The sequence below is a fragment of the Bufo bufo genome, chromosome 4, assembly GCF_905171765.1.
Source record: "Bufo bufo chromosome 4, aBufBuf1.1, whole genome shotgun sequence".
Classification (NCBI taxonomy): domain Eukaryota; kingdom Metazoa; phylum Chordata; class Amphibia; order Anura; family Bufonidae; genus Bufo; species Bufo bufo.
The window spans coordinates 618771244-618795919 of NC_053392.1; the positions used below are offsets into that span (position 1 = coordinate 618771244).

General features: G+C 44.8%; 1 protein-coding gene across 1 annotated transcript in view; it reads right to left on the reverse strand.

Moving 5' to 3' along the window:
• The window catches only part of LOC120999685 (zinc finger protein OZF-like), a 101305-nt gene that overhangs the window by 11009 nt on the left and 65620 nt on the right, over nt 1–24676 (reverse strand). The window contains exon 3 of the mRNA XM_040430702.1: nt 1569–1666. Within this exon, the coding sequence (XP_040286636.1) occupies nt 1569–1666 (98 nt within the window). The remainder of the gene's footprint in view (nt 1–1568; nt 1667–24676) is intronic.

A 24676-nucleotide genomic window follows, 5' to 3' on the forward strand; every position in this document is an offset into this window, starting at 1 on the left:
GCAAAATACGGAATGCACACGTACGTCATCTGTATTTTTTTTAAGATCCGTTTTTTGCGGACCGCAAAATACATACAGTCGTGTGCATGAGCCTTAAAGAGAAGAATCTCCTCAAGTGGTGATCAGACAGGATTAACATTCAGCCAAGTATTTTACACACGTCACATCTATCTAAACTCTAGACTGGGTCTCCCGGCAGTTATACGCACAGAAGTTAGTCTACTGGGCCTCGTTAATTACATTATTCCTACAAAGTACAATAGAATTCTCTTTATATTATTACTGTTTTTTGCTAGGAAGTCCATTATTTTGAATTGGAAGCCTCTGAAGAGTCCTTCCATACCCCACTGGATTCAGCTTATTAACGCGGCATTACCTATGTACAAAATAACCAGTGCAGCCAGGGGTACACCGTATCGATTTAACATGATTTGGGGTCTCTGGTTGAGTGCCAACTCAATGTCGGGGTAGTTAATAATAATGACTCAGACGTCTGTGAGTCGCTGCCCGTACGTGTGCTGTGTGTGAATGTTAGACAGTCGCAGATAAATGGTCTTCATAATTAGAAAGGCTAGGGTTATGGGCTGAAAATGGAGGTGCGTTGCTCCGAATTGATACGCAATTGACGTGTAACCCTACATTTGACTGTCATTTGTATCTCTCTTTTATGTTGTTTTTTATTGTCTTTAAACTCTAAAAATAAAGCCTATTAAAAAAAAGTATTTTACACATCAAGTACGGCATGAAATGACCTGATCTTATCCTGGAGAGGACGCTGTGCTCATCGCCTTCAGTTCTTACATTATTCAGCAACGCCACCGCTTTTACAGTGAAGAAGCCTTTAATCACTCCTGGAGACTAAACCTTATTTTCTTTTTTATTCTTGTCCTTTGTGGTGGCCGGCATCAAGATTCTATACCTGACAAGTGAGTCAATGAGGGCCATTTACTAAACTCCAGCATTTCACATGCCAATCTCAGTAAAATGGCCGCTGGGGTAAGAGAACCGCGCCTCAGTACATTTGTCACATCTGTGCTGTCTGCACCAGAAACTGAAATCTACACAAGCTCCGAACTGATATCATTTTTGGTGTTTTCTAGCATAAATTATTGTAATGCATTGGGCCTTGGTTACCTTTTCGAAAATTGACTGTATGAGCCGGAAATTATAAAATTACCACATTTTTGCGCAAAATGCCCTTTGAGAAATATTTTGCAACTTTTTTTTAGACAAAAAACGGACGTAAAGTCTTTTGTAAAATGACCTCCAATGACTCTGGATTGGTTGTATTCTTCCTAAGATGCAGCTGACTGGCATTGTGCAGTTAGTCTATTATTTACATCTCTACAGCACAAGTTTCATTTATCCACATTGAATCTCAACTGTCAAGTAGATGTCCAAAAAGGTGGAAATGTAACAATCTTTGATGATACCAGAAACCAAGTGTGGTCAACAATAATAAGAAGAAATAGATCGTACAGTATACTCCACTGCTGCTGGGGGAGGTCAGTAGAAAGCTTCATTACATCAGTCTATAGAGGATTTGTAGAAACCTCAGCTTCACCTACCTGATGATCCAGTGGGATATTTGGTTTCTCCCCTGCACAGTCCTGGGAATACTGAGGACTGGGACATCTCTCTGGTGGATTTCTCTGACTGGATCCATCTATAGGAAAAACACACAGTAACTGAATACATTGTGTATATGTGATGATCAGATGGTGGGGGAGTAATGGGAGTCATTTCCTATAGGTAGAGAACAATGTTGAGATAAAATTTAACTTAATATATACTAAAATGTGTCCACCATTGCCTAACAGCAGATGTGACAAGTAAAAAAATCAGTGCATGTATAGATGAAAGGGATGTTCTTACCAAGTCCTGTAGATCCGAACCACACATGAACCATTTCGGTGTATGCAGAGTGGGTCAGGGCTGGATTACCTCGATTTCTCGATTTGCACATATTTGGCCTCATCTATCCTTTACATCCAAGGGAGGTGGAGCACCCTTCCTGAGAAGAGCGATCCCTCTGAACTATCCCTAACAACTGGATAGGATGCTGTAGATACTGATGTACTGGGAAGACTCTAGGGCAAAGAAGCTAGTGAACCAAAAGTGTGTTTTCTTACATGTTTCAATTGGACCACAACGTCTAATCTCTTCAGGGGACTAAACTATAGAAACACCTATGACTGGCTATGTCCTAACAAATAACGTCTTATATGTGATGAGCAGATGACAGGGAATCTGACTCTCGAAACTGTTCTCATCTCTACAGTCATGGAAGGTCTCCTCTTACCCGGTGATGTGATGAACTGGTGATTCTCCATCAGGACGTCCTTGTACAGATCCTTGTGTCCCTCTAAATACTTCCACTCCTCCATGGAGAAATAGACAGCGACATCCTGACACCTTATAGGAACCTGACAACACAAGGATACAGTCATTACCAGACCCCTCCCTTGGCGTTATTGCATAATGTCCCAGCATTCCCAGCAGCGCTCACCTCTCCGCTCAGCAGCTCAGTGATCCTGGTGGTAAGTTCTAGGATCTTCTGCTCATGTATCAGGGAATGAGGTGGAGGCTCGGTGATGGGGCTCTGGGTCCTGCTCCATCCTCCTGACACACGGGGTGTCACACACTCACCAGACGACTTCCTCACTACTGTGTAATCCTGTGTATGGGGAGACGCCGATCACTACAGAGATTCTAAGAATCCTTCACCTTTCCAGTCATTTCCCTGGTTTGTTACTAGAGGTAAGAGTGATGTCACGTGAGACTCTCACCTCTCCAGTTATCAAGGAGATGATCTCCAGGGTGAGGTCTAATATCCTTGCAGCCATGTGGTCTCTGTCCTTCTCCATCCTTGGAGGGTCATTGAAGGAAAGGACCATTTTTTTTTTCTTCACCTAAGAAACCTGAGGGAAACGTGTAACATCTGGAAGAAAATCTGCAATCATTTAGCGCCATTACATCTCTATGGATACACAGGTATATAGATGCTTACTGCTGTATTAGACCGGCAGATTATGCAGGGAAGGAAGCGTTTCTTCCCAACAATCGCCTGCTCATCAGCGGAGTAGACTGCTGCTATTACATGCAGTAATCTCTTCTACTGTATGGGGAGGAGAGATAGCCAATGCCGTCACCGCCGTCACCTGTCCTCACGATTTTTAAACCTGTTGGACTGCCCGATGAACGAGGTTCGTTCATTGGGTAATCTGTGGCAGCATTACACTGCCAGATCATCGCTAACGAGCGTTACTACGAATATCTCCAGTCTAAGAACACTTTCACATGAGTGAGTTCCATGCATCGGACTCGCACTGTGCGTCAGGGAGAGCACCAATCCTGACCTCCCAGCACTGCCGGGGTCGCATAGCATTATGTAACCCTTACAGATCTGGAATATACTGAATAACACACAGCATTATGTCAGTGTTATCCAATACATTCCAGACCTCTAAGGGTTACATAGCATCATAAATCAATATAATGCTATGCGACCCCGGCAGTGCTGGGAGGTCTGGACAGGAGCTGCTGCATACTCACGCTGCGAGTGGAACTCGCTTGTCTGAAAGGGGCCTAACACAGGCTTTACACTGTAGCGGTCTACACACCTGTCTTGTTTAACCCCTTCCCGACCTTTGACGTACTGTTACGTCATGGGAACCACTGAGTTCCCGCAATTTGACGTAATAGTACGTCATAGTGATCGCGCGGGCAACGGAGCGGTGCGCGCTCACTGCAGGGGCCCGTCCGTGGTAGCCGGGCCCCTGCTGTATCCGCCGGCATCGCTGTAAAAGCCGATGCCGGCGGATTAACCCCTTCTATGCCGCGGTCCGCGCTGACCACGACATAGAAGATGTTTGTGTTGGGTGAGTGATCGCATCGAGTCCGCGCGCTGCTGTGGCGGGGACCCGATGCGACACAAGGCAGCCCAATGCCATGCAGAGGCTGCCCAATGCCTTGCACGGCATCGGGAACTGCCTTCTACGGGTGCAGAGGAGATCCAGCCTCAGGCCCGTCTCCTAGGCAACCTGTTAGTGTATGACTCAGTGTCATACACTAACAGGCAATGTATTACAATACAGATGTATTGTAATGCATTGCAGAGGGGATCAGACCACCAAAAGTGAATGTCATAAATAAAGTAAAGTAAAAAAAAAGTAAAAAATACATGTTTTTAATAAAATTAATAAAGTAATAAAATTAATAAAGTAAAAAAGTTAAAAAACGCCCCTTAAAAACTGAAAAACAAAACAAAACCCACACATATTAGGTATTGACGCGTCCGTAATGACTCTATAAATATATCACATGATCCACCCTGTCCGATAAATACCATAAAAAATAAAATAAAAAAACTGTTAAAAAAAAAGCCATTTTTGTCACATTACATCACAAAAATTGCAACAGCAAGTGATTAAAAAGGCATAAGTCCCCCAAAATAGTACCAATCAGACCTTCACCTCATCCCGCAAAAAATGAGACCCTACCTGAGAGAATCGGTCAAAAAATAAAAAAGCTATGGCTCTCAGACTATGAGACACTAAAATATGATTATTTTTTGTTTCAAAACTGCTATTATTGTGCTAAAGTGAAAGAAATTAAAAAAGTATACATATTAGGTATTGCCACGTGCGTAACGATATGATCTATAAAAAAGTCACATGATCTAATCCCTCAGTTAAACGCTGTAAAAATAAAAAATTAAAACGGTGCCAAAACATCCATTTTATTGTTACCTTGCCTCACAAAAAACGTAATATAGAGCAATAAAAAATCATATGTACCCCAAAATAGTACCAATAAAACTGTCACCTTATCCCGTAGTTTCCAAAATGTGGTCACTTTTTTGAGTTTCTACTGTAGGGGTGCATCAGGGGGGCTTCAAATGGGACATGGCATCTAAAAACCAGTTCAGCTAAATTTGCCTTCCAAAAACCATATGGCGTTCCTTTCCTTCTGCGCCCTGCCGTGTACCCGTACAGCAGTTTACGATCACATGTGGGGTATTTCTGTAAACCGCAGAATCAGAGTAATAAATATTGAGTTTTATTTGGCTGTTAACCCTTGCTTTGCTACTGGAAAAAATTGATTAAAATGTAAAATCTGCCAAAAAAGTGAAATTCTGAAATTTCATCTCCATTTTCCATCAATTCTTGTGGAACACCTAAAGGGTTAAGAAAGTTTGTAAAATCAGTTTTGTATACCTTGAGGGGTGTAGTTTCTAAAATTGTGTCATTTTTGGGTGGTTTCTATTATGTAAGCCTCACAAGGTGATTTCAGACCTGAACTGGTCTTTGAAAAGTGGGTTTTGGAAATTTTCCGAAAAATTTCAAGATTTGCTTCCATACTTCTAAGCCTTCTAACGTCCCAAAAAAAGAAAATGTATTTTTCAAAATGATCCAAACATGAAGTAGACATATGGGGAATGTAGAGTAATTACTATTTTTGAAGGTATTACTATCTATTATAAAAGTAGAGAAATTGAAATTAGGAAATTTGCTAATTTTACGATTTTTTTTGTAAATTTGGTATTTTTTTATGAATAAAAATGTTTTTTTTGTTTACTTATTTTTACCACTGTCATGAACTGTGAGGAGAAAACAAACTGTGAGGAGAAAACAATCTCAGAATGGCCTGTAAAAGTAAAAGCGTTTTAAAGTTGTCACCACATAAAGTGACACATGTCAGATTTGCAAAAAATGGCCAGGTCAGGAAGGTGAAAACAGGCCCGGGGTTGAAGGGGTTAACTAGCATTGCCAGCGCTGTAAATAGTCATCTATGGGGGAAATAACCGGTGGGTTCTGATTAACCCCTTAATGATCTGACAATTTTGGCCTTTCACCGGTCAGTTTTGTTCATCCTCACATTGCAAACACCATAAGGTTTTTGTTTGCTTAATGTGTTTCAATGGAAAAAGAAACCCTCTAAAACGTAACTTCTAATAATCTACTACTAAAATCCACAGCGTGAGGTCGAAATATATTTTTATAAAAACAAAATGATGCAATAGGGACCTTTAATGAAACAGGAAATAAGATGGAGGGGCCATGCGGTAATAATATTCAAATGCCAGGGAAAACGTTCTGGTCGTGGTAACTCGCGGTCAGATGACCCAGATCACCAGACGCCATCAGTCCACCTTGCCACCTCCCATGCTTTGTGGGACCTCCAGGACTCTTATCCTGTGGAAACATTCATGGAAGGAGTTAATCTTTTTGTGCAATTCATATACACTCACCTAAAGAATTATTAGGAACACCATACTAATACAGTGTTGGACCCCCTTTTGCCTTCAGAACTGCCTTAATTCTACGTGGCATTGATTCAACAAGGTGCTGATAGCATTCTTTAGAAATGTTGGCCCATATTGATAGGATAGCATCTTGCAGTTGATGGAGATTTGAGGGATGCACATCCAGGGCACGAAGCTCCCGTTCCACCACATCCCAAAGATGCTCTATTGGGTTGAGATCTGGTGACTGTGGGGGCCATTTTAGTACAGTGAACTCATTGTCATGTTCAAGAAACCAATTTGAAATGATTCGAGCTTTGTGACATGGTGCATTATCCTGCTGGAAGTAGCCATCAGAGGATGGATACATGTTCTCATTCTGTTTACGCCAAATTCGGACTCTACCATTTGAATGTCTCAACAGAAATCGAGACTCATCAGACCAGGCAACATAGTTCCAGTCTTCAACAGTCCAATTTTGGTGAGCTCATGCAAATTGTAGCCTCTTTTTCCTATTTGTAGTGGAGATGAGTGGTACCCGGTTGGGTCTTCTGCTGTTGTAGCCCATCCGCCTCAAGGTTGTGCGTGTTGTGGCTTCACAAATGCTTTGCTGCATACCTCGGTTGTAACGAATGGTTATTTCAGTCAACGTTGCTCTTCTATCAGCTTGAATCAGTCGGCCCATTCTCCTCTGACCTCTAGCATCCACAAGGCATTTTTGCCCACAGGACTGCCGCATACTGGATGTTTTTCCCTTTTCACACCATTCTTTGTAAACCCTAGAAATGGTTGTGCGTGAAAATCCCAGTAACTGAGCAGATTGTGAAATACTCAGACCGGCCCGTCTGGCACCAACAACCATGCCACGCTCAAAATTGCTTAAATCACCTTTCTTTCCCATTCTGACATTCAGTTTGGAGTTCAGGAGATTGTCTTGACCAGGACCACCCCCCTAAATGCATTGAAGCAACTGCCATGTGATTGGTTGACTAGATAATTACATTAATGAGAAATAGAACAGGTGTTCCTAATAATTCTTAAGGTGAGTGTATGTCTCTTTAAAGGGCGCCCGTCTTCTATTTTACTCATGTAACACAGTTCACAAATGGTACCTTTCATTGCCTAGCCTGCTCCTCTGATGGTCCAAAAACAAACTATGAAGCCATATGCAAATAAGCTCGCAAAGTGCCAAGGGGTGTTGTCTATTGCTGCAAGTTCTGGGGCCCCCAGGCGTTACTCTGCTATCACTCCTCCCATGTCTGTCTGTAAGCCGGCCTAGTATCCCCTGACGTCACTGTCCTCTGCTCATGAAATCCAGCGCCTGTGCACAAAACCGCCAGGCCGGGGCAAGCGCCATACAATACTGACTGTGGGCAGCGGCATCGATGAAGGGACTGCATCCAGGAGCAGAGGACGGTGACGTCCATCATTAAAACAAATGGGGATGAAAAATTTTCTGTTTTCAGGTCACAGGAAACAAAAACGGGATGTGAACGAGCCCTTAACCCCTCAAGTCCCAGAGGATTTTTTGTTTTCATCTTTCCTCCCTGCCTTCCCGGAACCATCATATTTTTTTTTTCATTTTTCCATTCACGTAGCCGAGTGAAGGCCTGTGTTTTGCTGGATGTAGTGGGAAGTAGTGATGAGCGGCAGGGGCAATATTCTAATTCGCAATATTTTGTGATATATTTGTCATATATTTGCAAATTCGAGATTATATTCCTGATTGCGAAAATCGGCTATGTATTATTCGCGTAATGCGCGTGAAATACAGGCGTAGGTCACTTATGCTACATTTTTCAAGCTGCTAGAAGTTTCCTGAGACGGAAGAAAATGGTTGGCACGGCAGAACATTAGAATAGCTTTATATGCAGATAGAGTGCTCCAATATATTCGCGCTTGCGAATTTTCGGCAATAGTAAGGGGTAGGCAACTTTTCTACTGGTTGCTAGGGATGTTGCTAAGCCAAGACTTCTCATTGGCCCACAAGCTAGAAGAAGGGAGGGATGATCACCTGATGTGTACTGTGTAAAAAAAAAAAAAAAAAAAGAATATTTGATTTTTCCAAATATTCCAATTTGGAATTTTTTTCCTCTTCCCACTAGTGTTGAGCGGGAATATTCGAATAGCGAATTTTAATCGCGACTATCGGCACTTCGAGAATTCTCGAATATTTAGAATATCGCGCTCAACACTAGTGGGAAGAGGAAAAAAAATCCAAATTGGGATAATTGGAAAAATTGTCTATATTCTAAATATTCGAGAATTCTCAAAGTGCCGATAGTCGCGATTAAAATTCGCTATTCGAATATTCGCGCTCAACACTAGTGGGAAGAGGGGAAAAAAATCCAAATTGGGATAATTGGAAAAAAATGCAATTGGAATTGGAAAGAAATGTCTCTACGGCGTTCCCTATCCGTTAAAACTGACCTGTTGTCTTCATTCTATGGGTCAGTACGATTACAGGGATACCACTGTACTGAAAAAAAAAAGAAAAAGTTTTAAAGAAGACGATTGTTTCTTTTGATCTCCATAGATTTTTTTTAAATATTGTAATATTTTAATAGTTCAGGCATTTTGGGAGGCGGCGATGCCCATGATCTTTATGTATTTTATTATTTAGAAAAAATGTGGGTGATTCAGTCAGCACAACCCTGTATGCAGGTGCACATCGCTATGGCGAAATACATATACAAACGCAAAATACAAATGCAATAGCACTCTGCAACCAGCATTCTGCCCTGCCTCTATGCTGGATGAGGCACCGGCGCACACCCCGGCCAAAGCGCAATAAGCCACTCACCGCGTCAAGGTCGCCTCTATTGAGTGGTCCCTAACACTAGTTCCTACCTGTTTATGGGCCATGACAGCCACACAAAGTCCAGGGAATGCAGGTGCAGCATGCACGCCAAGCACACTCTGCTTTTAACGCTGGTTGCAGAGTGCTATTGCATTTGTATTTTGCGTTTCTATATGTATTTCGCCATAGCGATGTGCACCTGCATACAGGGTTGTGCTGACTGAACCCCCCACGTTTTTTCTTTGTAGTATATATTGGAGGCGTGGCGATCTCCATGCAGTCATGCACACCTGACCTGTCAATCTGTCCTGCAGGCTGGTTTTAAAGTCAGTATAAAACGGAGTCTGCTTATATAGCACCTACCAGTAGCCATTTAGCTCCAGGAGAAGTATATGGTGGGCTCAGCGTGCATGTTGGTACTTGCATCCCTGGATCCGATGAAAGCTGTAATGGCACCGGACGGGGTTAAAAGCAGAGTGTGCTTGGCGTGCACGCTGACCTGCATTCCCTGGACTTTGTGTGGCTGTCATGGCCCATGAACAGGTGGGAACTAGTGTAGGGACCACTTTGTATTTCTATTGCATTTGAATTTTGTATTTTATTATTTCTTTTTATTTTAATTCTGGGGAAAGGGAGGGACCTAAATGATTATAGGAGGCAAGAATATGTGATCGTCAGATTAATAGAAGTAGAATCTAAGGTGGATTCACACGTCCAGATAATGGGGCAGATTACTGAGAACGGACGTTCCTGTGATTGCTCGTTCTCGACAATCTGCTCGTCTCAAGGTGCCACAGATCTCCTGATGAACAGTTCGTTCTTCGGGTTATATGATCAATAGTGCAGGGACAGAACTTATTGTTTCTGGGCAGCAGATTGTGCCGTCTAAACAGCGATCAGCTCTATGAGGAGGAGTGACCCCTCGTCCTCACACTGTGGAGGTGATCGCCATATGTAAATACTACGCTTCGCCCCCACTGAACGAGCAGCTTCTTCCCGACACTCGGCTTTAGCTCTGCGCGTGTAAATGCAACTTAAAGGGGTCTTCTGAGATCTTTTTACTGATGACCTATCCTCTGGAAAGGTTATCAGTATCCAATTTGCGGGGGTCCGACCCCCGGGAGCCGCACTGAGAGGGCCGGCTCCACATTTATGTGGGCCCCTGGGGCGATAAATCTCAGTTGGCCTGCTTGTGGCATTTTTTTACATTTACATGTCCCCCTGTGGCTCCCACTCCGTATAATGATCCCCAGAAAGTACAGGTGAAACTCGAAAAATTTGAATATCGCGCAAAGTTCATTTATTTCAGTAATTAAACTTAAAAGGTAAAACTAACATATGAGACTCATTACAGGCAAAGCGAGATATCTCAAGCCTTTATTTGTTATAATTTGGATGATTATGGCTTATAGCTTGTGAAACCCCAAAGTCACAATCTCAGGTCCCCTTTGCTCAGGGGGTACGGATTAATTAGCTGACTAGAATGTGACACTTTGAGCCAAGAATATTGAACCTTTTCACAAAATTAAAATTTTAAGTTGCATTACTGAAATAAAAGAATTTTTGCACAATATTCAAATTTTTAGAGTTTTACCTGTATAGTGACCCCCATACAGTATAATGACCACTAGTTGCTCTTCACACAGTATAATCACTCCCCCAATGCCCCTGCACACAGTATAATGACCCCCCCCGGCCCTCTATTCAGAATAATGACCCCCAGTGGCCCCCACACTGTATAATGACGTCCTGTGCCCCCCCCCCCCCATACAGAATAATGACCCTAGTGCCCCCTTAATGGGGGTCATACTGTATGGAGGGGGCACTGGGGTCATTATACTGTGTGGGGGTGCACTATACTGTGTAAGGGGCCCTCACACAGTATATTGTCCCCCCCAGTGGCCCCCTTCCACAGTATTATAACCCTGGCCCCTTCACAGTGTAATGACCCCCCCCCAGTGGCCCCCTTACCTATCATTGCTAGAGCACAGGGGAGCCGGCAGTCCTTTCATTCACTAACTGCAGCTGACCTCCCTGCGCTCCTTCTCTCCTCCGGCCCGTTATGACATCACCGCTGGGCCGGGCCTGGAGGACAGAAGGAGCTCAGGGAGATGAGCTGCGGTTAGTGAATGAAAGGACCGCCGGCTCCCCTGCACTCCAGCAATGAGCGCTTCTATCTGTATTTAAAAAAAAGCGCTCATAGCAGCCGGCCTGGGGCACCTCCTGAGAACTGGCACGGGGAGGACTGACCCCCCCCCCCCCCCGTCACTACGCAGTGGGCCCCCCCAGGAGCAGCGGGCCCAGGTATGCTGGGTGCTGACGCTGGCCCTGCCCGTCGATCAGCTGTTTGAGAAGGCAGTGGCGCTCCTGTTAGCGCCGCGGCCTTCTCTCTGCATTTCCTAGGCCAGTGACATGTTCATTAATCACGTGAATGGGGCTGAGCGCGATACCAAGCACGGCCACTATCCAATGCTCACTCACTGGAAAACCACTGCCTTCTCAAAACACCTGATTGGCAGGGGTCCCAAATATCACACCACCTCCGATCAGATACTGATGATCAATCCAGACCAATAACTGACCTGCAGATCTCACCTCCTGGGACTGAAGGACCTGCGATGATGTCACAGTCATGTGATCAGTTACGTACACAGGAGAGACGTGGCTGCAGGACCTTCGATGACCTCACATTGGTCATGTGGCAGGAAGTACTAAACAATGGAGAAACCTCCACTGCTCTGCTCCTCCCCTCATGTGACTGATCACATGACCATGACATCATCAATGGTCCTGAAGTCACTAGGATATATAGCCAGTATTGTCTAAACTCCATGAGCCCTAGGGAGGTTGTGACGTCAGTGAAGTAACGTGGGTTTGAAGAAGCGTGGGCTGTAGCAGAAGGTGATATACATAGAAGTTATTGTGTTCCTCCCTGCAGCCCATACATTTTAGCCAGGGGATACATAAAATCATGGGGCTCCATAGCAAAACTCAGAATCCCCCCCCCCCCCATAAAAAGTACATGCAGATGTCATTAGTGGTATGTGTGTATATATATAATTATATACACACACACAATAATTAGGGATAAGTGAACTTGTGTCTTGAAGTTTGGCATATAAGGTTTGGGTTATCTAAGAACTCTGTTATGGTTCCGCTACCACAAACCATAACTTATCGTCCGTGGTAGCGGAATCCATAACTGAATTCTTAGATAACCCAAACTTTGTACGCCAAACTTCAAAACACGAGTCCGCTCAACACTAATAATAATACATAGACATATACTTCAAATTCTGAGGGCAATCCAGTCCCTGCCCCTCATTGCCTTATTAGAAATAGTAATAAGTAGTGTTGGGCGAGCATGCTCCGTTGAACACCATTTTGACTCGAGCATCGCAACGCTCGGCACATCGCGGTGTTCATCAAGTCTCCTCCCTGCACGTTTGTTGGCTGCACTCACTGTAATGCCTTAGCCATGTTGGTTACTGGCATTACAGTGATTGGCTGGCCGGAACGCGTCATTGGGTGCTATATAGCACCCAATGACACGTGGTTTGGCTCAGTCTTAGTCAGGGCGAGCCGCAGCAGAAGGGACAGATAGTGTAGGGACAGGAATAGTTTTTCGTTTTTTTTTAGGCAGGGTTTAGTGTTGAAAGGTGTTAGAGACCCAAAAGTCCTTTTAAGGACTATTGTTTTAACTGGCTGTAATATATATTATTAGCGCAACCTGCGTGCAATTGTTTGGCCGCTGCTGACAGTGACACAACCTTTGCCACATCTGTTGTGTTACATTTGCGCATCCTAAATATCTGTGACATTCAGCGCAATTGTTTGGCCGCTGGTGACAGCGACATTACCTGCGCTACATCTCCTGTATAACGTTTGCGCGTCCTAAATATCTGTGACATTCAGTGTAATTTATTTGCGCATACACTTACAAAACCTGCGCTACGGTACGTGTGACAGACTTGCAAACATATATACCATTTAATATGCTCAAGGCGAGCAGTAAGGGACGGGGAAGTGGGCGTGCTGCTGATGGTGCACGCAGAGGCCGTGGCCCTGGGCGCGGAGAAACTGTGCCTGCTGCCAGAGCACAAGAAACTCACTCATCCACGATACCTAGCTTCATGCCCCAGTTTGCAGGGCGGCGCAGGACACCACTCTCGACGTCAGACCAGTGCGACCAGGTGGTCCATTGGATTGAGGCAGATAATGCTTCCAGTCGGTTAAGCACCACCCTGTCTTCCAAAAAGTCCAGTCTCAGTAGCCAAGAGTCTGGTCAACAGAATCCTCACCCTGATCCTCCTTCCACCCTCCATGGAGAGTCTTGGCAAACAAGTGATCCCACACTCGGATATTCCGAGGAGCTCTTTTCATCGTCATTCCTTGATTTGGGCCTCTCGCCAAGCCTGCTTGAAGAGGGACATGAGGAGATCTTGTGCACCGAAACCCAAACTCTTGAGCATCCACAGACAGAAGAAGATGACGGTGGGAAACGGCAATTAGTGTTTCACGAGGTGGATGATGATGATGAGACACAGTTTCCAATAAGTCAATGGCAATTAGTGTCTCAAGAGGTTGAGGATGAGACACAGCTGTCAATAACGGAGGTTCTTGTTAGGTCAACAAGTCAGGAGGATGACCAGAGTGGGGAAGTGGAAGAGGAGGTGTTGGACGATGAAATCAATGACCCAACCTGGGAAGGTGGCAAGCTGGGCGAGGAAGGCAGTACAGAGTTGGAGGGATCCGTAGCACTGCAACAGGCTGGAAGAGGCGGTGACTTGGCAAAAGTGGGAAGGCGGGCCAGACCAAACAGGCCCGCAACTGTACCCCGGAGCACCCCCTTGCGGAAATCTCCCTTGCCAAGGGGTAGGTGTTCTGCAGTCTGGCGCTTTTTTGAGGAAAGTGCGGACGATAAAAGAATTGTCATTTGCAACCTGTGCCATATAAAAATGACCAGGGCCGTGAACATTAGCAACCTCACCACCATGCATGATCCACCACATGGCATCAAAGCACACTAATAGGTGGGCCAAACGCCTGGGTCCACAATCAGTGTCTGCGGGTCACACCACTGCCTCCTCTTCCCCTGTGTTACGTCAGCCCAGCAGCAGACCCTCACCCCTAATGTTTTAGAGAGTCAACAGCAGGCCCTCGCTCATAATGTTTTAGATGGTCAGATCAGCAGCAGGCCCTCGCCCCTAATGTTTTAGATGTCAGATCAGCAGCAGGCCCTTGCTACTAATGTTTTTGAGGGTCACCAGCAGGCCATCAATCATAATTTTTCAGGGGTGTGTATGATGCCCTCCTTTATGTGTAATAAAGGGTGTTTTTGGAGTGCTGGTTCCTTGTAATTTTTGGGAGCCCTTTCACTTAGTGCATAGGCTTTATGAGTGTAGGAGTCCCACTACCTGAACTATTGTACCACAATGTGAATGAGGCCCTCCTTTATGTGGTATTCAGGTTGTATGGGAGTGCCTCTTCCTTGTAATTTTGCACTTTACAGGGAGTGCAGAATTATTAGGCAAGTTGTATTTTTGAGGATTAATTTTATTATTGAACAACAACCATGTTCTCAATGAACCCAAAAAACTCATTAATATCAAAGCTGAATATTTTTGGAAGTAGTTTTCAGTTTGTTTTTAGTTTTAGCTATTTTAGGGGGATATCTGTGTGTGCAGGTGACTATTACTGTGCATAATTATTAGGCAACTTAACAAAAAACAAATATATACCCATTTCAATTATTTATTTTTACCAGTGAAACCAATATAACATCTCAACATTCACAAATATACATTTCTGACATTCAAAAAACAAAAACAAATCAGTGACCAATATAGCCACCTTTCTTTGCAAGGACACTCAAAAGCCTGCCATCCATGGATTCTGTCAGTGTTTTGATCTGTTCACCATCAACATTGCGTGCAGCAGCAACCACAGCCTCCCAGACACTGTTCAGAGAGGTGTACTGTTTTCCCTCCTTGTAAATCTCACATTTGATGATGGACCACAGGTTCTCAATGGGGTTCAGATCAGGTGAACAAGGAGGCCATGTCATTAGATTTTCTTCTTTTATACCCTTTCTTGCCAGCCACGCTGTGGAGTACTTGGACGCGTGTGATGGAGCATTGTCCTGCATGAAAATCATGTTTTTCTTGAAGGATGCAGACTTCTTCCTGTACCACTGCTTGAAGAAGGTGTCTTCCAGAAACTGGCAGTAGGACTGGGAGTTGAGCTTGACTCCATCCTCAACCCGAAAAGGCCCCACAAGCTCATCTTTGATGATACCAGCCCAAACCAGTACTCCACCTCCACCTTGCTGGCGTCTGAGTCGGACTGGAGCTCTCTGCCCTTTACCAATCCAGCCACGGGCCCATCCATCTGGCCCATCAAGACTCACTCTCATTTCATCAGTCCATAAAACCTTAGAAAAATCAGTCTTGAGATATTTCTTGGCCCAGTCTTGACGTTTCAGCTTGTGTGTCTTGTTCAGTGGTGGTCGTCTTTCAGCCTTTCTTACCTTGGCCATGTCTCTGAGTATTGCACACCTTGTGCTTTTGGGCACTCCAGTGATGTTGCAGCTCTGAAATATGGCCAAATTGGTGGCAAGTGGCATCTTGGCAGCTGCACGCTTGACTTTTCTCAGTTCATGGGCAGTTATTTTGCGCCTTGGTTTTTCCACACGCTTCTTGCGACCCTGTTGACTATTTTGAATGAAACGCTTGATTGTTCGATGATCACGCTTCAGAAGCTTTGCAATTTTAAGAGTGCTGCATCCCTCTGCAAGATATCTCACTATTTTTGACTTTTCTGAGCCTGTCAAGTTCTTCTTTTGACCCATTTTGCCAAAGGAAAGGAAGTTGCCTAATAATTATGCACACCTAATATAGGGTGTTGATGTCATTAGACCACACCCCTTCTCATTACAGAGATGCACATCACCTAATATGCTTAATTGGTAGTAGGCTTTCGAGCCTATACAGCTTGGAGTAAGACAACATGCATAAAGAGGATGATGTGGTCAAAATACTAATTTGCCTAATAATTCTGCACGCAGTGTATATACAAGTAAATATTCAGGAAAGAATGTTTCCTAACAATTTTGTCAGTCTGTAAAAGTGACGTACTACTCGGACAACATCTTTCCCAGCAGTGACCTGGGAGGTGCTGTTCCAAACTCTGGGGAGGGACTGCCACTCTGTTCAATCAGCCTTAATGACACCCCTACAACTTATGGACTCGGGGAGCCTGGTCACACTCCTAATGGCCCGTATCCCTCATAGTTTGGTCCATGGGAAAACCTTGGGGTCACCTATATTCATGGCGATACCAAGGTTTACCCAGTGGCCCAGGTCACCTTAAAAAAAGAGGAGGGTACGGTGTCTTACCAGGTAGGGGTGGTGCAGGGGCTGATGCATAAGATAATCATTGGTCGGGATTGTCCTTTGTTCTGGGATCTTTGGGCCAGGGGGCGGTACCGCAACAACGCCCTGAATGCAAGGACATCCCTGTGCTCATTGACCCTGAGGTGGTCCCTGAATTTCTGTTCTCGGCCATGGTAGGTGATAATGAGGAGGAATCTGCCCTTGAGGAGACAGTCCCTGACTTAGAAGTATCTCGGGGAAACTTTGGGACAGCCCAACTCCGAGATGAGACTTTAAAAGGGGCCTCAAATAATGTAGGGGTAGTCAATGGTACACCTCAAGAGCCAGGGGCAGACAAAAGGTACCCTCACTTTGCCATGAATGGAAACTTGTTGTACAGTGTGAATAAAATCTGTGACAAATTAGTGGAACAGCTCGTGGTTCCCAAGCCATATAGACATATGGTAATGGACCTGGCACATGACTATGTCTTAGGAGGACACTTGGGGGCAGATAAGACCCTTGAAAGCGTTTTACAAAGGTTTTATTGGCCAGGGTGTTATAGAGAAATTAGGGATCATTGCCAGTCCTGCCCTATGTGTCAAGTAGCCTCCCCAGTTGCAAACTTCCGCAGCCCTCTAATACCATTGCCTATTATCGAGGTCCCATTTGAGACAATAGCGATGAATTTGGTAGGGCCTTTGGTGAAGTCCGCTGGCGGCACCAATATATATTAGTTGTAATGGATTATGCCACCCGATACCCTGAGGGAGTGCCCTTGAGAAAGGCCTCCTCCAAGGTTATCGCCAGAGAGCTGTTTCAGATTTTTTCCAGAACAGGGCTGCCCAGGGAGATCCTTACCGACCAGGGGACCCCGTTCATGTCAAGGGTAAATGCAGGATCTCTGTAAAGTACTGAAAGTTACCCAGTTACGCACCTCGGTTTACCGCCCACAGCTGTGAATGGCTGATCTGGGACGGCTCTTACTGGGATTAGTCATAGTGCTGGGTGGGTGATTACTCCCCAATTTCCAGGCGAGGTTTTGACTGGCCTACAAAAAACAGCCAGCAGTGTCAGGTGGGGGTGATTACATCTCTGACTGGGAGCTCTGTGGAGGGCTATGTGGGATCAGAGTCTGAGCTGGAGTTGCAGTGCCTGAAAGACTGAGGACAAAGCGAGGTCCACATACACCTCGTGGGGTTACGGTACTGTGCAAAACCATACCTGTGTTGTGCTATAGATACGGGACTTTATTGTTTCTTCAATGCTGGCTGGAGCAAGCCGGTAACTACCAATTACTGCCTTATTGTTTTGTCAAGAATAAAAGACAACCGTTGCTTTGCTTTCACCGCTAAAAGGCTGCTGTGTTCCTATCTAAAGGCTACTATTGGGGTAGACCCCTACTATATATATACAGTACAGACCAAAAGTTTGGACACACCTTCTCATTCAAAGAGTTTTCTTTATTTTCATGACTATGAAAATTGTACATTCACACTGAAGGCATCAAAACTATGAATTAACACATGTGGAATTATATTCATAACAAACAAGTGTGAAACAACTGAAAATATGTCATATTCTAGGTTCTTCAAAGTAGCCACCTTTTGCTTTGATTACTGCTTTGCACACTCTTGGCATTCTCTTGATGAGCTTTAAGAGGTAGTCCCCTGAAATGGTTTTCACTTCACAGGTGTGACTTGTCAGGTTTAATAAGTGGGATTTCTTGCCTTATAAATGGGGTTGGGACCATCAGATGCGTTGAGGAGAAGTCAGGTGGATACACAGCTGATAGTCCTACTGAATAGACTGTTAGAATTTGTATTATGGCAAGAAAAAAGCAGCTAAGTAAAGAAAAACGAGTGGCCATCATTACTTTAAGAAATAAAGGTCAGTCAGTCAGTCGAAAAATTGGGAAAACTTTGAAAGTAAGGGCTATTTGACCATGAAGGAGAGTGATGGGGTGCTGCGCCCGATAACCTGGCCTCAACAGTCACCGGACCTGAACCCAATCTAGATGGTTTGGGGTGAGCTGGACCGCAGAGTGAAGGCAAAAGGGCCAACAAGTGCTAAGCATCTCTGGGAACTCCTTCAAGACTGTTGGAAGACCATTTCAGGGGACTACCTCTTGAAGCTCATCAAGAGAATGCCAAGAGTGTGCAAAGCAGTAATCAAAGCAAAAGGTGGCTACTTTTAAGAACCTAGAATATGACATATTTTCAGTTGTTTCACACTTGTTTGTTATGTATAGATTTCCACATGTGTTAATTCATAGTTTTGATGCCTTCATAGTCATGAAAATAAAGAAAACTCTTTGTATCAGAAGGTGTGTCCAAACTTTTGGTCTGTACTGTATATATATATATATATATATATATATATCTCCCCCCTATTCTAGTGAGATCCTGAGAAGAATCCTGGGTTTTAATGCCAATTTTCCTAACTCTTTTGTATTTATGGTGGGTGATTTTAAAATGTATCTTGATAGATCCCTTGATAAATTGCATACTGGCGTACCTGCTAATGCTACTCTGCCCACATTGTTGGCCCAGCTGTTGACAGAGGTAGGATTGTGTGATCTCTGGAGACACAAACATCCTGTGGAATGACGATGCTCTTGTTACTCCTCTTTACATAACTCTCTCTCCAGAATTGACTTACCTATTTGATTCTCTTCACTGTTGTCTATAGTAAAATAAGTTACTTACCTTCCTTGTAGTATCTCTGACCATTTGCCTGTATTTCTACAAGAAGGAATAGGTGTGGCTCTTGAACCCCTTCTGGTTAAGGTTGGTGGATAAGGGTGATGGGATCTTTAGTGCTCTTAAACATTTTCTTTTATTTTTTTTATTATTAAGCAATAGTAATTCCATACAAAATAATACATCAAGATTATAGTTTCTATACCCTTAAAGGCCCCCCAAAGTCCCACCCCTTTGCGATGCGTCTCCCATCCCCGCTATAGAAAAGGAACGAAACGGGGATAGTGAAAAAATTGAAGTAGGAAGGATTAAACTTAAAGAGTTTTTCAACCACAAGATAGGTTCTGCATCCATGCCTGGATGCCATAGAAGCTTATGTGAGGGGCTTGTATATTAAGAACATCAGTATGCATAAATCTAAAAGCAGTTGACCACTGAAATGTCTATGATGAAGCCGATCGCAATTGGGAGCCGGGTGACAGAGGCTTCATCATCAGGAAAAGAGGGAGGCAGCTTGCACGTGAGGCAGCGGTGGAGCCAGCAAGTCGGTAGCGTGGCTGGGAGTCGGCAAGGTGGCAGCAGTGGGAGGTCAGGAACCAAATGTGCAGGGGTAGACCACCCACTTCACAGGAGCCTACCAGCCCGGAATGTAGCGGTGCAGGGGTGGCCATAGTAGTCAGTCAGTATGAAGTGTTGGGGGTAAAATCACCTACTCAGTGGTGTGACAGTTTTTTGTTAAGCCGCCGGGGGAGGTGAACATGGCCATTTGCGAATCTGTGGGCAGATGGTGAAGAGTGGCCAGGGTGCCAATATTGGCACCACGGCCCTGCGTCAACAAATGCAGCATCACCATAAAGTGGCCTGGGAGAACTGTGGCTCCAATGTGGTGGTCCAGCCTGCCGCAGCAACCTGCTGCATCACCCAGTGCCACACACCCGATTTCAAGCAGTCAAGGCTCCACCACCTCAGTCAAAGGAAGCTGTCTGTCCTTCCCATCATCTGCTGGTCCTGATGCTCCAGCTTCTCCTCCTCCTAGTCAGTTATTCCTTCAGCAATTGATCACCGAAGCGATTGCCAAGAGACAACACTATGCGTACACTCATCCAGCGGTGAAGAAGCTGAACGTGCTCCTGGCCAAGTTGCTGGTACTGCAGTCCCTCCCTTTCCAAGTGGTGGACTCTGCACCTTTTAGAGAACTGATGGCTTGTACCGAGCCGAGCCGAGGTGGATAGTCCTAAGCCGTCATTTCTTTGCCAAAAAGGCAGTACCAGCCCTGCACACATATGTAGAACAGAAGGTGGGCCCGTCCTTGAGCCTGTCTGTGTCTGCCAAAGTGCATGGCGGCGCTGACGTGTGGAGCTGTAACTACAGTCAAGGACAATATTTGTCCTTTACGGCCTACTGGGTAAATGTGGTTCCTGCCCAGCCAAACCAGCAACTTGGCCAGGTAACGCCGCTTCGGCTTCCATGTTCTTATTCCATTGGTCCGACAATGTCCGCCTCTGCCTCCTCATCCTCCACCTTGTCCTCAGCCTCCACTGCAGGGACAATTCACAGTACCCCACCGGTATACCACATGTGCAGGGCACGGCAGTGTCACACTGTTCTGCACCTAGTTTGCCTGGGCGAACGGAGTCACACATGGGAGGAACTGCTCCGCGTCCTTTATCAACAAATCGAATCCTGGCTTTCTTTGCGACAACTCAAAATTTGGAACCATCGTGACCGACAACGGGAAGAACATGGTGTAATTGCTGCGTCAAGGAGGGCTGAGCAATGCGTCCCTTTGCCACTCTGTGGCCTCCTCATGCTGCTGCTGCCACCTTTACACTATGTCACCTTGCCACTCTGTGGTCTCCTGATGCTGCTTCCACCTCCACACTATGTCACCTTGCCACTCTGTGGTCTCCTGATGCTGCTGCTACCTCAACACTATGTCACCTTGGCACTCAGTGGCCTCCTCATGCTGCTGCTGCCACCTCCACACTCTGTCATTGTTCCACTCTGTGGTCTCCTGATGTTGCTGCTACCTACACACTATGTAACTTTGCCACTCTATAAAACACATCAGGATATTCTCCTACCACATCTTTTAAATGTATACCAGGAATCTTTCACTGCTGACACTCTCTCCTCCTCTATGAGGCTATTGTGGTTATACTTCCTAAGCTGGGAAAATACCCAGCCTTCGAGGATTCTTATAGACCTATCTCATTGCTGATGGCGATATTAAAATCCTGGCAAAAGTCTTGGCTAATAGGATGTTGAGAATGAGTTTCCATGTAATTCATGAAGATCAAGCCTGGTAAATCAACATCCTAGTGGATGGGGTGCGGTACTCTCACTTGATGCGGTACTCTCACTTGATGCGGCTAAAGCATGATGTGATGGTAAAAATGGGGTTTGGCCCTGTATTCTTGCAATGGATGCGTCTGCCATACAATGGCCCAAGAGCTAGGATATGAGTTAATGGAGAGTTGTCCCATAGTCATAAATCTGGAAAGAGGTACTCGGCAGGGGTGCCCCCCCCCCCCCCCTTCTCTTCTCAATTGCTATACTTAAAACAAATATCATCACAAATTATTGACTTCAGGAGGGGGATGGAGGAGAGCATCTTCTTGTACGCTGAGGCTCTATGTTGGGAATCTTGCTTGTTCCATAGACCCAATTATATCTATGATATCAGTGTATATTTCACCCAGGTTCCTCAGCTGGGTGAGATAGTAGAAATCCAGAAAGATGCATTTGCTTCAGCAGAGCATAGTCTGCTGGGGCTCTTTAAGTTTTACATGGGCTGGATTTCTTTGGACTAGGAGAAAGGTTTGGTAGTGGGATTTCTCAGTCCACACCCCTCCATTACAGGTTTTTCTCCTAGCCCGAGGTGATCCCAGGTTAGGCCTGTAGGGATCATCACTGGTGAAATAAATCAGAGCTCAGAATGCCAGTCTGGGGGGATGAAGCCTGGAGAGCTGAGCTGTGTGTTTAGAGCTTGGTGACTGGCTGACCGTGAGGCTGAGTAAAGCCCAATCTTCCCTGGTATGAACAAGACTCTATAGGTGAAACAGGAACCGCCTGTGTTTTAAATAGAGACCAGATGACCTGTTATTTATTTTGTTTTATGTTATGTCATGCTGGTGCTATAAACTTCACCGCACCAAGTGACGCTATAACTTGGATGCTACTCTGTTATGCTGAAGTGACCAAATAAGGCCTCATGCACACGACCGTTTTTTTTTGCGGTCCGCAAAACGGATTTCCGTTGTTCCGTGAACGTTTTTTCTTCCGTGGGTCTTCCTTGATTTTTGGAGGATCCACGGACATGAAAAGTGAAAAAAAAAACTAAGTCAAGTTTGCATTGAAAATGATAGGAAAAACAGACACGGATCACGGACGCGGATGACTATCTTGTGTGCATCCGTGATTTTTCACGGACCCATTGACTTGAATGGGTCCGTGAACCGTTGTCCGTGAAAAAAATAGGACAGGTCATATTTTTTTCATGGACTGGAAAAACGGATCACGGACGCGGAAGCCAAACGGTGCATTTTCCGATTTTTCCACGGACCCATTGAAAGTCAATGGGTCCGCGAGAAAAAACGGAAACGGAACAACGGCCGCGGATGCACACAACGGTCGTGTGCATGAGGCCTAAAGCACAGTTTGGACTTTGAAACCTATGTCTCTGTGAAAATCTGTCATTGCCAACCCTACTGCGAGTTATGATCCCTAAAGTAGTAACCTGGAGTCATTATCGGTAGTGGGAAGAGATAATTTGATTCAGTTTTTATATGTGATACATAACTCACCGGTATGGATTCCCCTTTGTTACATCTATACGTTTCAACAGATCTTTTGTGCTATATTATCGAAGAAGCAGATTGGTAGGATTAAATATGAAACTCTACAGAGAGATAAGTCTTCAGGAGGACTGGTGCTCCCGAATCCTTTTCTATACTTTTTGCACAAGCATCTTAAAGTATGGCGCAAGATGGGTGCGGAGGGAATTAATGGTCTGGCTCGTTACTTGGGTAACAGGATATACTCCACCTATTGCTGCTTAAAGGGGTTGTCCGAGTTATGAAAAAAAAAATATAGCACTGTAAATCTGATGTAACATATATAACTAAGCTAAGCAAGTTTTAGGCAAAAAAAAATAAATCTATATTTCCTAATTTCCCCGGTTCTCTTCTGGACCTTTGTTTACCTGCAACAACAACAATCTCTGCCCCTCCCCCTGCTCTGCAAAGGGAGTGAATACAAGTGCTGCCCTGAGTAACATGTCTGCCTGCTGGGAGACTCAGCAGCATGTTCCATGTGTAGGACTACAAGTCCCAGCTGTACAATGACACTGCTGATACACACAGGATCTTCCCCCTACCTGTTTTTGTGCAATGCTCTGCAGATCTCCTCTGTCAGCACCTGTGCCCAGCATTTGTCTCCTCACTGTCTGCAGCTACTCAGTAAAGCCTTTAGCCCTGAGTCTGTGCAGCTGAAGGGGTTAATGTTTTTCCTCAAGAATCCAGGGAGAGAGCAATAAGCAGCAGCCAGCAGTGCAGGGGGGCGTGGCCAGCAAAGTGACGTCTCATGTACAGGCACATATCTGTTCTCTCAGGCTTCTGCACGAAACATCATCAGAGCAGGGAGAGAGGCTGACATCACAGGTCATGTGACCCTCAGTGAAATCTGAGAAAGCAGCAACTGGAGATAAAGTAAGTGAATTGTAAAGTCCTTTCATTTGCCTAGTAAGAAACATACAAAGAACAAACAAATAACTCAGACAACCCTTTAAGGCTTAAGTGGTGCAGTGGGCTCTCTTCCCACTCTGCAGTTTCAGGAAGGTGTGGAGGTGAACCAAATTCACACTGGGAATTTTTAAGGGCTTACAAATTTTACTCCCAAATGGAAGAATCCAGACTTGCCAGAGATGTTTAGGTTTGAGGGATTCTCGCCCTGGGAGCAGAGAGGTTTCTGACGTTTAGAACAAATATATTCTAATGGTACCCTAAAACAGTTCCAATAGTTGTAGACTGAGTTTGATTTATCATCTAGTCATTTTTAGAAGTATCTGTAATTAAGGCATGCCTTAGAGGCTCAATCCAAACTCCTAACGGTCACTTACAAATCCCACTCACTGTTGGATTTCATAGTGGTGCCCGGGGCATCTAGGGAGCTGTTTCAAAAATATATACATTTTTGCACAGTGATTTCCTAAAAGCCTTTCCCTTAAAGGTTCATGCGCAGTGGGAGAAAGATCTAGTTACCATTACTGAGGCACGGTGGGAAGAGGCCCTAGCTATAACGCCTGATCTATCAATGAGCAAAGAGGCCTGATTGTCTCAGCTATTTATTATTCATAGAGTTTATAAAACCGCAATGTTTCTTAGCAAGGGGGGGATTAGGGGGGGGGGGGACACGACTCCTGTTTTCCTAAGTGTGGAGAGGTAGAGGCGGATCTAATCCACATACTCTGGAACTGTTCTGCTCTTCAGGACTACTGGAAAGAAGTGGTGAGCCAGGTCAACTGAGTTTTTACATCTAATTTCACACATAATCC